We start from the raw sequence: 14,885 nt of genomic DNA, 5'->3' as shown, positions 1-14,885 counted from the left end.
TAGCCAATTTAGTATTTATTCCACAATGCTCTGGAAGGATCTCTGTAATTAGCTGTGTATTCTGAACAAGTAACTCATATGCAGCACTGCAGTTTAACTTTTCATTTACTTAGTCACAAAAGCTTAAAGAACATACTTGATGTTGTTTTCTGCAAAAACGTAGGTACAGTTTCTCATATTTTATTTTTTTTTCAAATTTCAGCTTGCAAATGAATGGCTAGTGGTGCATGGAGTTAGGTTATTCACACTGTTTTCTTTCAGTGCTGAAATGGCGTTAAAAGATATCATTCTGCTAGATAATTCTTTTCATTTAAATAATTGCTTGGACTGGCATAAGAACGTGATACCGTTGTAAGCAGGGGAAAGCAGTGGTCTGTTGGAGTCTGAATAAGAGGAAATGTGTCAGTAATAAACTAAAGTGACTTCTAACAGCAAGTTGCTATGAAAAACTTAGTATTTTTGAACTAAGAATCTGTCACGTCCACAGCTGCTGAGAAAAAGAGCTGGTATATTGGAAGCAAAAGGAAGACCAGAGAAGTTGTGGGCCCACTGTTGAATGAGACACAAGCCATGGTGACGGAGGATGCGGAGAAGGCAGAGTTACTGAAGGCCTTCTTTGCTTCGGTCTTTACTGCTTGGCCCAGCCCTCAGGAGTCCCAGGCTTTGGGGGAAGTAACAGGGAAAGAAGACGACTTCCCCTGGGTTGAGGAGGAGCGAGTGAGGGAACAATTAGATCAATTAGATATTCACAAGTCCATGGGCCCCAATGGGATGCACCCGAGAGTGCTGAGGGAGCTGGCGGAAGTCATTGCTGGGCCGCTCTCCATCATCTTTGAAAGGTCCTGGAGAACAGGCGAGGTGCCTGAGGACTGGAGGAAAGCCAATGTCACTCCAGTCTTCAAAAAGGGCAAGAAGGAGGCACTGGGGAACTTCAGGCCGGTCAGCCTCACCTCCATCCCTGGAAAGATGATGGAACAGCTTGTTCTGGGCATCATCTCAAGGCATGTGGAGGAAAAGAAAGCTATCAGAAGTAGTCAGCATGGATTCACCAAGGGGAAATCATGTCTGACTAATCTGATAGCCTTCTATGATGGCATGACTGGATGGATAGATGAGGGGAGGGCGGTAGATGTGGTCTACCTTGACTTAAGCAAGGCGTTTGCTATGGTCTCCCACAGCATCCTCATAGGGAAGCTTAGGAAGTGTGGGCTAGATGAATGGACAGTAAGGTGGATAGACAACTGGTTGAAAGATAGAGCTCAGAGGGTCGTGATTAGGGGCACAGAGTCTAGTTGGAGGTCAGTGACGAGTGGTGTTCCCCAGGGGTCAGTACTGGGTCCAGTCCTGTTCCATATATTCATCAATGACCTGGATGAGGGGATGGAGTTGCACCCTCAGCAAGTTTGCTGATGACACAAAGCTGGGAGGGGTGGCTGACACACCAGAAGGCTGTGCTGCCATCCAGAGAGACCTAGACAGGTTGGAGATTTGGGCAAAGAGGAACCTTATGAAATTCAACAAGGGCAAGCGTAGGGTGCTGCACCTGGGGAGGAATCACCCCATGCACCAGTACAGGTTGGGGGCTGACCTGCTGGAGAGCAGCTCTGTGGAAAGAGACCTGGGAGTCCTGGTGGACAACAGGATGACCATGAGGCAGCAAGGTGCCCCCGTGTCCAAGAAGACCAATGGCATCCTGGGGTGCATCAAGAAGAGTGTGGCCAGCAGGTTGAGGGAGGTCATCCTCCCCCTCTACTCTGCCTTGGTGAGGCCCCACCTGGAGTACTGTGTCCAGTTCTGGGCTATCCAGTTCAAGAGGGACAGGGAACTGCAGGAGAGGGTGCAGCAAAGGGCTACCGAGATGATTAGGGGACTGGAACACCTCTCTCATGAAGAAAGGCTGAGGGATTTGGGTCTCTTCAGTCTGGAAAAAAGGCGGCTGAGGGGGGACCTTATCAATGCTTATAAATACTTAAAGGGTGGGTGTCAGGAGGATGGGGCCAGGCTCTTTTCAGTGGTGCCTGGAGACAGGACAAGGGGTAATGGGCACACAAACTTGAGCATAGGCAGTTCCACCTAAACATGAGGAGGCACTTCTTTACTTTGAGGGTGTCAGAGAACTGGAACAGGCTGCCCAGAGAGGTTGTGGAGTCTCCAACTCTGGAGACATTCAAAACCCACCTGGACGACCTGCTCTAGGTGACCCTGCTCTGGCAGGGGGGTTGGACTAGATGATCTCCAGAGGTCCCTTCCAACCCTATGATTCTATGATATAAGCCAGGCATTCTTTATCATTAATCAGTTCAATAACACCTAAAATGATAACATACCCTAACCTTAACTGTATCATGGTGTTTATTAAGTATTTCAGGCGTTATTGCTTGTTTGGGTGATACTCATTTCCTTCTGACATTGCAGGATATACAATTATGAAGAAGAACATTTACTGAGAGCAAATCAAAGAAAAATATTATGAAGTATGCATGAGTGGCCAGTTATTGATTGATAAAGGGCATGCATGCCATCTTCGATATAACTCTTTGTGCAGAAGCATATATTACTTAATAGTATATATTCCATGATAGTTTTTCTTTAGGAAGCTACTAACACCTCTGAACTTAATTTAATTTTTTGCTTTTTAATAATTTTTTTATCTTCAAAAATATCTTCTCAGAGCAAACAGTGCTATGAAAGAAACACTCCCCTCTCCTGTGTCTAGTTGGAACCTCTGAGTTCAATGTGTGATGAGACCAAACAGCAGGTAGTTTTTCATCAGATTTGGTTTTTTTTCTAAAGGGATGGCTTGCTTGCCCTCCCTTCCCTCCTTCCTGCCAGCTCTGGCAGAAAACTTCACTTATTTTCTGGTTTTGTTTTCTGCTGGCTTAATGAAGTGAATCTACCCAAGAAAGGATGAGCCAGTTCTGGTGCAAAGGAGGGAATATGACCGCACGGTCACGATTAGGTGGTAAAAGAATAGGGGGTAAAACCCATCCCTGTTAGTGGCAGTGAGCTGTTAGACCAGATGGGCTGCCTCTGCTAATCTGAACTTCAAAATCCTTCTGGATTTCTTCACTAAAGTGCTGTTTTCATAGTGTACAAATTATGTGTCTTTACAAATAACTCCACAATTTGAAAATATTTCCCAGGTAAAGGTACAGTTAGATATTTAATGGCTTCTACATATTGGTACGTTCTAGGTATGGCTGGAAAATACAATAATTTCTGTTGGAAAAATCTAGCACAGAAATTTTTACAGAACCGCCTTTTAAAATCATCAGTGCGATATCTGCATCAGAAAAAGGAGAATGACACTTCTGAGCAATGTCTAATTAAGTATCCATCTGTGTCTGTAAGCATCACAGACTAGTTTCTTACTTATTAAATTAGAACAACATAGGACTGAAAAATAAACTTTCTCTAGCATCACCTTGAGATTACCTTTTCTAGTACTGTTACTAGAAAAGTGAGGGTCAAGAAAGGAATGGGAGTTTTTCACGATAGTCTCTTTCTCTCTCTGATCTATACATTTCTCAAGTAGAACTAAATCAGTACGTTATTTTTTTCTTTTTTTTTTTTTGAGACAAGGCTTTCCTTGGCATAGATATTTTCCCCTGGACTTTTTCTGTTCTTCCCTGCAGCAAAGTCTGTTTGAATCATAACAGATGGTTGGGGTGGTTTTCCACCAAGATAAATGTTGTGGTTTTGGCTGGATTGGCCAATCAGAACAACAGATGCCCCCCACCAAGAGAGGTGAGGAAGAGATAAGGAGACTTATGAGTTTAGAAAAAGGAACTAAACTGCAGGTGGGACCCCTCTATGCTTCTCCGCTTTCGACCCTCCAACAGGGCAAAACAGCGAAGTGAGCTGACCTTGGTTGTTATAGCAAGAAGTCTAAGCAAGAGCCTCTGTGCATACCATTCCTTGGTATAATCAGGTCTTATCACTCTGAGAGTGAACAGTGTCTGAACAATATGCTGTTAATTTCAGACTTTGGTCAGTTAGAAGAGGCCCAGCTAAAAAGTAAAATTACAAATCAGAAAGTTGGTTCTGTTTTATCTCAAACCAGAACAATAAATATGAAGTTCTTTTTTATAGACGTACTAATAGTCAAATTGTTGACTTTTTAAATAGCCAGTTCAAGGGACCTGGAGAGTACAAACCTCATCAGAGCAAATATTTTTTCCATGCACACAGAAACGCAATTCAGTGTCAACCAGCTATACTTTTGTGAAGTTACCAGTCCGTGTGTTGTTACCTTATTACTGAAAATAAAATTCATTGATCCCTGTGTGAGGGATCAAACTAGCGTGGTTTGAGTAGTTAAAGTAAGATCCTACTTAAGAAAATTTTTTTATTATTAAGTCATTGAATTAGACTGTTAGGAAGGTGGCAACATGTAGATGAAACATACATTTTTTTTTTTTTTTTTTTTCTGGCTGATAGGCCAGAGAGGCGGAAAGACAAGTACAGGTGTTTTTAGAGTCTCTTTGTGAGCTGTGAGATAGATGATGTTCCCAAGTTGGACATTTGTGAAAAAAGTCTCTAGTTCATTTTGGCTGCCCTTTATCTTTGTGTCGAGCTCTGTTATTTGTGCTCCCTAGGCTAAAAGAATAAATAGTGCAGAAGCTGTTCTGCAGTTGTTAGTATGAATATTTAAATACATTTCTTTTGGCCAGGCTAATATTCTTCTGGTATGTGTTTGAGCGACCAAATTTTTCCTTGCGTATACGTTTCAAAACTCTTAGAAAAGTGGGAGTGCATGGCCATATGGGAGTGCATGGCCAGAGCAAAGCTGGGAGTTGGACTAGCAGGCATAATACATATCTCACTGTGTATAACTCTTGGCCAGTCATTTAATCATCAAATCTGTGTTTTACTTACCTGTATAATAGGAGAATTATTTGATAATGTAGATTTGCAGATGAAATATGTAGAAGTACTGATTTTTATTACAATGTTGGGATGCATTTATGTCTCAATGTGTGTATTCATCACTTGGGTTTGATGCTGTGCTGCGGCCTTGGAAATAAACTGGTTCTTTCGCAGTAGTTATTGCCTACGTTAAATTACCATCTCCAGAAATTCTTCTTTTAAGTTGCTTTCAAGAGAGTTTTATTCAGTGCAAGTACTGGCAAACATTTTTCTTTATGTGTATGTTCCTATATTTTACAATATGGTGGGGTGTTTTTGTAAGTAAAATGCTGGTTTTACTGGTTTCTTTTTCCCTTTTCATATTTAGCAGACCTGGAGTTATCTCCATCTTTCTTGTGTTGTCTGATATTAACTAGCTTTCTTTCCTTAATTGGTGTCTCTCTCCTATAAATATCTTCATAATTCCCTTGCACCATACAGCATTTAATTCATTACTAAAATAGAGTTCATGCTTCCTTCAGGCTATTCTTTAAAAATTATGTTTCAAAGTGGGTTAGGGCAGATAGGACAACATTGAGCTTTTCACAGCACCTTTTAGAAGCAGGGAAGTAGCCTTATTCTGTTCCGCAGATGGAGGGGGGGAAGCAGTATACAATTACATATATAGAATTGCAGGCAGCTTGGGATGGATCAGGGAACTGAAGAAGGATTGTCAGGGTACAGAAAAATCTCTGAACCATCCGTGCTTTCTCAGGCTGCTCAAGTACTAATTGCCCTTGTCTGCAGAAATGTGTTTTTAAAAAACAGTAGATCAAATCTTTTCTTGTCTACACTTTTTTGAAGTGCCATAAATTTATCGTTTACTATACTTCTAAACCCATGAATGATTTGTTCCATATCGCTTATCTGTAAGTGAATGTGGTAAATGAAAGATCTTTATGTTGAATTCCAAGTGAAAATTTAGGTGGATGGCAGAGTGTGAATAATGAAGATAATATGGTAAATATTGATCTCTCGAACAAAGTTTCCCTGAAGGTGCTTCAGGTGCTTTTGGGTTGATAGCATGTAAGTTATCAACCAAATAAATAGCTTGGTTTTTTGTGTTTGCACTGAAGCAATGCCATTTATTAAATTATAACTTGAAGTAAAACGTAGGTTACTGCTTGTGGGTGGATACTGTTTCTTGCTTGTAGCCCATACTACTTGGTGCTGTTTTCCTGGCAGATTTGAGAGAAACTAGGTCAGCCTGTAGGTTCCCATACAACCAGGGCTTATATGGGAGACATTCAAGGAGCACTTGAATGATATATTAGATACTCCTAAAAAGTCTTTACGTGACTCACCAGCATGGTGGTTCTCTGCTGAGAACAAATCTGTGTTACACATAGCTAATGCTTCTAAAGATCTTGCCTGTAGATGTCATAAACCCCATGTCCTTGACGACTTAGTATCACTTCATGACGCTTCTTGTAAATACATATTTGTTATGTGAGATCTACTGGCTGAGTGGTTTCACTGGAAGAGGTGTTTGTAGTTGTGCTCTGTAATGTTCAGCAGCCGCTCGGTTTCTGCTCAAAGTGACTGGATTTCTCCTACGTCATGTTGGTACTGTAAGTTTGCAAATTACCATAAAACCATTGTAATTTTATAAGGTTGAGGTTCTGTTCAACTGAAAGTAGATTTCTCATAGATATGGAAACTGAACTATTTTCTGGTCTGTCCAGGTAGATGACTACCAAATCTGTGAATTTTCAGGCTGGCATGGTATATAAGGGTTAAAATTCCCCATTAAAATATGTTTAAAGTTCTAGGTAAAGAAGTTTAGCATATGTTTGTTATAATATATTGATTTAAATTTTATAAAGTAAGAGTTTAGAAATATTTTTATTATTCTCGTAAGGTGAATCACATTTAATGTGACTTCAATACCATCTTTCATGGGTGTGTAAAAGGAAGAATAGTTTGGTGTAACAGGATGAGTTCACTAGGAAAAAGTAAATAAAGAAAACTAATACGATACTGAAACACTGTCTGTAATTGAAAGCAATGAGTTGTTTAGGTAATACTGTGAAGAGCAGGATTGAGTTATTTAGGTAAATTATTCTTACTGTTCTGTTCTTGTGCAGGCTGCTGTATTGCTGAAGTCGATATCTAGTCCACCCAGTCTTCCAGACCATGTTCTCCATGCTTTGAGACCGGGAAGACCTTGGTGTTTTGAAATGAAGATGGAGGCAGTGGGAAAAGCAGAAGAACTTGTTGATTCAGAAGTTCTACCAAAGACTTCTGAAAAGCAAGAGACTGCTCCTGATAAAGACAGACCTATAGAACTTGAGACACAAACTCAGAAAGACAACTTGCCCACTGCAGCAGACTCTGTGATGCACTCTGCCATGCCTTGCTTACTGATGGAACTGAGGCGAGACTCCTTGGAGTCTCAGCTAGAATCTACAGAGAGCGATAAGCCAACAGGTGGTCGAGTTTATGAGAGTGACTCTTCTAATCATTGCATGCTTTCCCCTTCTTCCAGTGGGCATTTGGCTGACTCGGATACATTGTCTTCCACAGAAGAGAATGAGCCCTGTCAAGCTGAAGCTGCTGTAGAAGGAGACCCTTCTGCAGTGTCTGGGGCTGCAGTTGGGAGGAAATCCAGGCGATCCAGGTCCGAAAGTGAAACTTCAACAATGGCTGCCAAGAAAAACCGACAGTCTAGTGATAAGCAGAATGGTCGAGTTACCAAGGTAAAAGGTCATCGAAGTCAAAAGCACAAAGAAAGAATTCGGCTGTTAAGACAGAAACGGGAGGCAGCTGCTCGCAAGAAGTACAACCTGCTGCAGGACAGCAGTACCAGTGATAGTGACCTGACATGTGACTCAAGCACGAGTTCAGATGATGATGAAGAGGTTTCAGGGAGCAGCAAGACAATCACTGCAGAGATACCAGGTAGAGGATGTTTTTTAAACTGAACTGTAACACATCTGACATCGTTTCTCAGCTGTCATGCTAAATTAGATGAGTGACACTTGAGAAAAACCAGGAGAACTGCAGCTCTGTGTAAATTGGAAGACTGCAGTATATTAACAAGACATGGGCAATTTTTAAAATCTGTTCTGAGGTTTCAGTGCACTTTAGCACACCAACAAAGCATAGAAATGGGAAATTGGAGGAAGGACTATCTCTGAATTCTGGAATTTTCAGATCTTTTCCTTTGTAAGCCTATGTGAACTCCTGTCAGTGCTGTCAGATCCCGTTAGATGGTGATAATCTAATAAATACATTCTTAAGATAAGTGGCCAACTTTGCTTTAATATATTATATAATATATTAAATATATATTATATATATTAAATATATATTATAATATATCGACAGCTGTGTTAAAAATAAGATGGCATATCTCTTACCTGTGTTACAGTAAGGCCCTGTTCACTATTGCACTTATGCTGTACTTTCAGCTCTACATTTCAGTGCATGACAAATCTACTTGGCCTTATTGTAAATTCTTGCAGATTGCAGCTGATCACCTATTTTAGGACACAAATATGAATTTGTTTATGCAGGTACCCAAGGTGTATCCACACCTAAATTTTCAACATTTTAGACAAAGCTGTTACCATTTCCCTGTGTCATAATCTATAATTTCTATACTTTTAATTTTCTGACACATCTGTGTTAAGATTGGAGGCAGCAAATTATAGGGGCCTTCTCATGATTTTATTAGCAAAAGAAAGATTAATTCTTCAAGCTTTTTGACTGCTGAGTCTTTGTTATTTTATTAGCCCAAGTGCTGTGGACAGGATTTTGTGTGAATTCTTCTTGCAGCATGTTATACCATAGAACCGTCATCATATAGTAATCAAAAATAAAAATCACATAAAAATAAACTCTTTCACTTGCCAATTTCTACTGGGTTACATGCCTTTTTGCCTCTTGTGCTAGAAGGTTTTTTTGGAGATAAATATCAGCTTACATGGGGCAAGAACACTTAAAGGAAAACTGCAATAGTCTTAAGTTGCTGAACTAATGTTTGCTAGATGAATTATTTAAAATATTTTCAGCAGATTTTACAAATAACTGTGTTTTAACTGGCTTGATTATGGTGAATGATTCTGTCACCATGAGAACTGGCTTTTTTCCCCACGTATTGCTAGGAAGCAGGTTGCACAAAGGAAGTTAATGTTTACTATTAGAAAGTCTGGGAAAGGCATAGTCTTCCTATAATTATTGTGTAGTAAACTTTTAATAGCGATCTAAAATTATTTTTACCAATTTAGTCAATTAAACTTCTAGCTTTCATAGTTTTGTGCCTTTTTATTTACTATATTTACACTTTGCTGGGTAATTAAAGCCTGATTTAAAGCCTGTTGAAAAACACTATTTCATTGAGGTTTTGGGATGGATTCCTAAAAAACCCCAACACACACACACGCATGCACACACACACACACAATAAATCCCTCAAGTTATATTCTTTTTTTTAAGTCACAAAAGTACCTTGTGACCCAGAAAGGCACCACATGGTATTTTCAGATCTGCCTAGATTTCTGACTTCCATTGCAGAGATCTGAAACCACTTTAGGGCACTTTTTCTGTGTCACTAGGCTCTTCTGCATTTGAGCTCTCAGTCTTAACTGTGAAAAGGTCCCATTGTAGTGTACGAAATAATTTGATTGTTTAGTGATGATTTACATCAAGGCCATATTTTTACCTGTGATGCAAGATGTGGGAGTGCAAAAACCATCCTGAGGAATAATGACGTTTATTCTTATTTCATAGCAAGTATCACCTGCTTGATACTAAATTACATTTAAGGCATTAAAACTTTTGAGCTGTCCTTTTGGAATTAGGCGCAATGCGTACCTGCCACATTGTGGTTTTCCTTTAAATAGAAGTGACTTTGGCTTGTGGGAAACAGTCCCTAAGTACAAGAGAAAAATATTCTCTATAGAGATAAGGACAAGGTTGGCCAAAAATGCATCCTGTGCTACTTATGGGTTAATGAAACATTATGGTTTTAACAGATGTGGTGGAGCTGTGAGTCTGAGTAGGTTCAATGGTAGGTTCACATGCCATCTGTGATCCCTCTTCTTGAAACTGGCAAAGTGCTTAACTTAATAATTATTTTTTTTCTACTAGAAAGCCATTTTAGTGCACTTAGCGTTACACTGTGAATATCCCCCAAATTTAGGGATTGACCATGTAGTTAGAAAATAATACAGGTTATCAAAAAGCATTACTGTAAATTCAGGCCATGAGTGTCCTCTGCATGCAGTCAAAAGCTAAGAGAAAACTTCAGGTTTAACTTGATACTTGAACGTCAAGAAACTACAATGCACCTGTCAAAAGGACATAAGCATGCAAAGACTTTTGCAAAAGTCTGCACACATGGACGCAGGAGAGTTTTACAGGTAGCCTATGTTCCCCTTAGTCTTATTGTATTGGGACTCTTCAGCTGTAATGTTGGTTACTGTCTAAATGTAGCTTATTATTGTGACTGATTTTCAAATATCTACTGTCTGAAAAATAGCTTTGCCAACAGAGATGCTCTAAAATTTTTAGTGACAGTTAATTTAAGGTGGGAATTGTGTACAAAGGCTGTACATACTCTGGCTCTCAACCTTCTATTGATATATGTAGCATTACAGAAGACAGCTCTCTTGTGTGTGGTCTGAAAATTGAAGTGCCACATTTGAGAATACAGTAGTAGCCTTTTGTGTCACGTTACTAAACCTCTTCCATTTTAATAGTGCACTTATGTTTTTTCAAACCATCCACATGACTGGTTCCAAAATATGTTTGGCTAAATTAGTAGGGATAAGGAAAATGTTCAATGAAATACAAAATAATGCCATGAACATGTGTAGTGCTATTAGCTTCATTTTGTGCATACACCCAAGTTGTGAACTGAGCAGTTGTGCAATAGAGAGTCAGTTCTCTGCTGAACTCAAATGTAATATGGATTAAAATACTGGCAGGCTTGTTTTTCTTCTCAAGAAAGACTGCAGAGTAAAGAGTTGAGATCTTACTGGTGATACTTCAATACAAATACTGTGAGCTCAGTAGGAGCAAAGCACAATATGTTATGTTATTCTGAATATAGAATGGTTTGGGTTGGAAGGGACCTTAAAGATCATCTAGTTCCAACCCCCTGCCATGGGCAGGGACACCTCCCGCTAGACCAGGCTGCTCAAAGCCCCATCCAGGCTGGCTTTGAACACCTCCAGGGATGGGGCCTCAACAACTTCCCTGGGCAGCCTGTTCCAGTGCCTCACCACCCTCATAGTGAAAAATTTCTTCCTGATATCTAATATAAATCTACCCTCTTCCAGTTTGAAGCCATTACCCCTTGTCCTGTCACTACATGCCCTTGTAAAAAGTCCCCCTACAGCTTTCTTGTAGGTGCCCTTCAGGTACTGGAAGGCTGCTATAAGGTCTCCCTGGAGCCTTCTCTTCTCCAGGCTGAACAACCCCAACTCTCTCAGCCTGTCCTCATAGCATAGGTGCTCCAGCCCTCTGATTGTTTTTGTGGCCCTCCGCTGGACCCCCTCCAACAGGTCCATATCCTTCTTATGCTGGGGACTCCAAAGCTGGACGCAGTACTGCAGGTGGGGTCTCATCGGAGTGGAGTGTTAATTTACACCTGAAAATACAGGTTCAATCTAAACTTCATGGGTACTTACTGGGAATCTTTACACTGACCTGAGCAGTCATAATCTTGGGCTTTTTAATTCAGGGGATGCCATGATTTTTTAATTATTGCAAATGAGGAATAATTTCTTATCTTTTAATGATTGAGCCTCTCTGTTGGCATTTATGATTTTACCATTCTTAAACACCAGATAGCGTTCATGGCACAAGGGATGATCTTTGAGTACTGAAATTGGTTCTGCTAGACCTGCTGCTGTTGAAAGTTTTTTCCTTTGCGTGGTCAAATTTGAAATTATTTTAAATTAACTCTGAATTAAATTGGCATGAGAGCAAGTCTGGGAATCAATGTTTATTTCTTTGTAAACACTTGGGAGAAGGAAAGGGTTTTTAAAAATTCAAATATAATAAAATATTGGCATTTCGCCACCATTGTGCTTTCTACAACTCAGAAAATATGAATTGAAATAGGAATGACTTGTATTTTAGGCTTTCAAAAGATCTGTTAAAAAGTTTTAGTATTGATGTTAAAAAAAGGTGTTGCAGCTCATGTTTTTAAAAAAGAAAAGTGTTTTTAATACGTGGAAATCCAAAGAGAAGGGAACAATGTGTGTGAGGGACTCTCAGCCAGGTTACTTCCTCCTAAGAATTGTGCGTAAGCCTTGGATGAAGCATCTTGAAAGGGATGAATTTGGTTGAAGTAACTCAGAATGAGAATTATATAAGAACGGGGAGGGGGAATCCTGAGTGATTTCCAGTAAGATACTCGTTTGGAAATGTCGGGTAGCATAACAACATGGAGGAATCCACCATTGCTAATAACAATGAAGATGCAGCCTATCTTAAATTGTTATGCTGTCAGACTTCCTAAGTTAAATGACTTTGGATTTGGTTGTTATTTAGATAGTACTTAATAGATCCCAAAAAGAGACAGCATTGGAGCATTTCTTAGGTGCTGTTTTGCAGGAGGCATTGTCTTGAAAATAAGATACGAGTCTTGGCTTCTGACCTCTTCGATTGCAAATTTCTTTGCCTTTTAATTTGGCGTAACTTCAAAAACTATAGAGCTGTAAGTTCATAGATAGCAAAGGAAATAGTTAGATAATATAATAAATAAGCATTTAATATAATAAAAATGCTTTTTTAGGCTTGATTTTCTTTTTAACCCTGAAGACCACCAGGAAAGAAGAGATTGAATAAGGCTTGTTATAAAAACTGTAAGGGAAGCACTTGAAGCATTGATTTGCTGCTACTGTGAATTGTAGATCTACTATGAATGATGCCTTTTAAAAATAGCATCGCAGGGTAATATATATTTCAATATGTAGTCTCTTCAGTTTACAGAACAGTTTTGTCAACTTTGACCATGCTAGTTCATTCTTAACTTTAAAAGCCTAGCTAGATTGTCTCACATATCGACATCAATAGTTTTTATTTAAATTGCAATTAAAACTTACTCAACATTACTTAAAGGTGTCTGACCATAAGCCTGTGGAAATCAGAAAGACTGCCATTTAGTTACTTGATCTTAGGATAAGATCCCTGACTAAAGACAAATAAACATAATTATATTGGATGTTCAACACTAGGAGTATATGAACAGAAGGAATATTTTTTTCAGGGAGGAAAAAGACATTGAATATACAAAAGGAACCACGTTTTAGGAAAAAGGTACCATTTTACTTAATTACTTTTAGTTAAAATGCAGTTGGAGGGCTGTAAATCAGTTGCTGTAAAGTAATTTATTTTTGAGCAGAGGACCCGAATGCTGAATTTCTAGCCTGTCTGATAGGTAAACAGATGGGAGAGAAGACTTAAAAAGTAGGGGTTATAATAGAAGGGTTTTGGCCCCTGATGGGTAGCATTGCTACTGCTCAGAAATAAGAGAATAATCCTAGGCTCCATTTAGCTGTTACTGAAGGACTTATGTATACCTCATTTAAATAGCTCCTAAATTCCAAAAGAATGTATTGTTTAAGTAATACTGTAATTTCATGTGCACAGTGAAATCCCAGTAAACATTTAGTGCCTTATGTTTTTTATTATTAAAAATTTCCTTAGGTTGTGCAATGATTTCTCTCACTCTTAGGATATTTTATATTATTCTTAAACTAGAGGATCCCACAAGTTTCACATTTATATATTAAATCGTCAGGTTCTGTAGCTGCTTTGTGTAGTTTAATGTGATGCTTGTCTCATTTTGGAATTACCTTGGGTCATGTTTGTGTGTTTGGAGAGCATGCACACATTGTTTATTATTCCTCAAACAGGTACAGAGCCTCATTTTCTTGGGGTTTTATTGCTTCCTAGAGGATTCCTGAGCCAACTCTAAACTTAAAAATATAGACACTACTGCCTTTTCTTATTGATAGAGTAAGATAATGAGGATGGTCTTCTCTTCTTGCTGCTAAAGTTCTTCCTGATAATCCCAAAGCCAGTCATTTTAACCATCTTTTTGATGGATAGAAGGGAGGAGAAAAATTTCCTTCCAACTATGCCCTGTCTGGTTTTTGCCTTGTCTAGAATTAACATTAGAAATGTTGCCCAGCCGGTGGCTTGTGTGATGGTAGTTGGTGTGAGGTTGATCAACTCCTACATCTCTTGGGGATTACCCCTGTGATGTAGCTGTGTCCATCAGACCTAACGGAGGGTGCTTCCACCTCGTATATTAGCACAGTATTCACATATCATTTTGTGTTTGTGTCATGTATTCTCTTCTTTGGTGGTTAGTGTGTTTTCCAAAATTAGACCAAGAGCTTTAGGCTTGGCTCCTTTAGATGCTGCAATCACTATATCAGCCTTTATCTCTGTTATCTTGTGTACAATTTTGTCTGTGTTTAATAGCCATTATAAAAGGGTTCAAGTATGTAAGTAAAATACACGTAATTATTCAGGTTTATTAATTAAACAGTAATATTTTGGATCACAGCTTAACAGAACTAAACATGTTATTGTATAATGTTTTTGACACCTTCAGTTGAATTTAAAACAGGAATTGCAAGGGAATTGGACTAATTTGGTTTATTTATTAAACAAAAAGACCTTTGTGACAGAATTGTCTGAGAATTCTAGAATAAAAATTATTTCGAAGCCAAAATTCCTATTATAACCTCAGTTAGTGTAAAATGTTATTTTTGACAATAATACTGTTGGTTAATATTTGCTAATTCCTCACCGGTTGTCATATCCAAGGGACACAATGAGAAAAGTCTGTTTTCCTGAGTTAACATGCCTTAAACAATATTATGTTCTTACTTAATGATGTCTCATCAAATGGCCTCAATGTCTTTAAAGCTGGCTTCAGTCGTGCTGGGGGATCTGGAGGAGCGACCAGGGAAATTCCAGGATTGCTTGACAGGGGCACCGTGTGGGAT

The 14,885-nt window shown here is 39.1% G+C and overlaps 1 protein-coding gene across 2 annotated transcripts in view; it reads left to right on the top strand.

Moving 5' to 3' along the window:
* Positions 1-14,885, top strand: part of LOC128901963 (protein C18orf25-like) — a 48,510-nt gene that overhangs the window by 11,529 nt on the left and 22,096 nt on the right. Inside the window, exons 1-2 of one of the 2 annotated variants that reach the window (XM_054184175.1) lie at positions 7,002-7,338; positions 7,435-7,809. In XM_054184175.1, coding sequence (XP_054040150.1) covers positions 7,089-7,338; positions 7,435-7,809 — 625 coding nt within the window. In that variant the 5' untranslated portion in view covers positions 7,002-7,088. Of the gene's footprint in view, positions 1-6,995; positions 7,810-14,885 lie in introns of those variants that run through there. The other variant, XM_054184176.1, reaches the window with a different exon arrangement.

The sequence above is a fragment of the Rissa tridactyla genome, chromosome W (assembly GCF_028500815.1).
Source record: "Rissa tridactyla isolate bRisTri1 chromosome W, bRisTri1.patW.cur.20221130, whole genome shotgun sequence".
Taxonomy (NCBI): Eukaryota; Metazoa; Chordata; class Aves; order Charadriiformes; family Laridae; genus Rissa; species Rissa tridactyla.
This window is presented reverse-complemented; position numbering and strand designations above follow the sequence as displayed.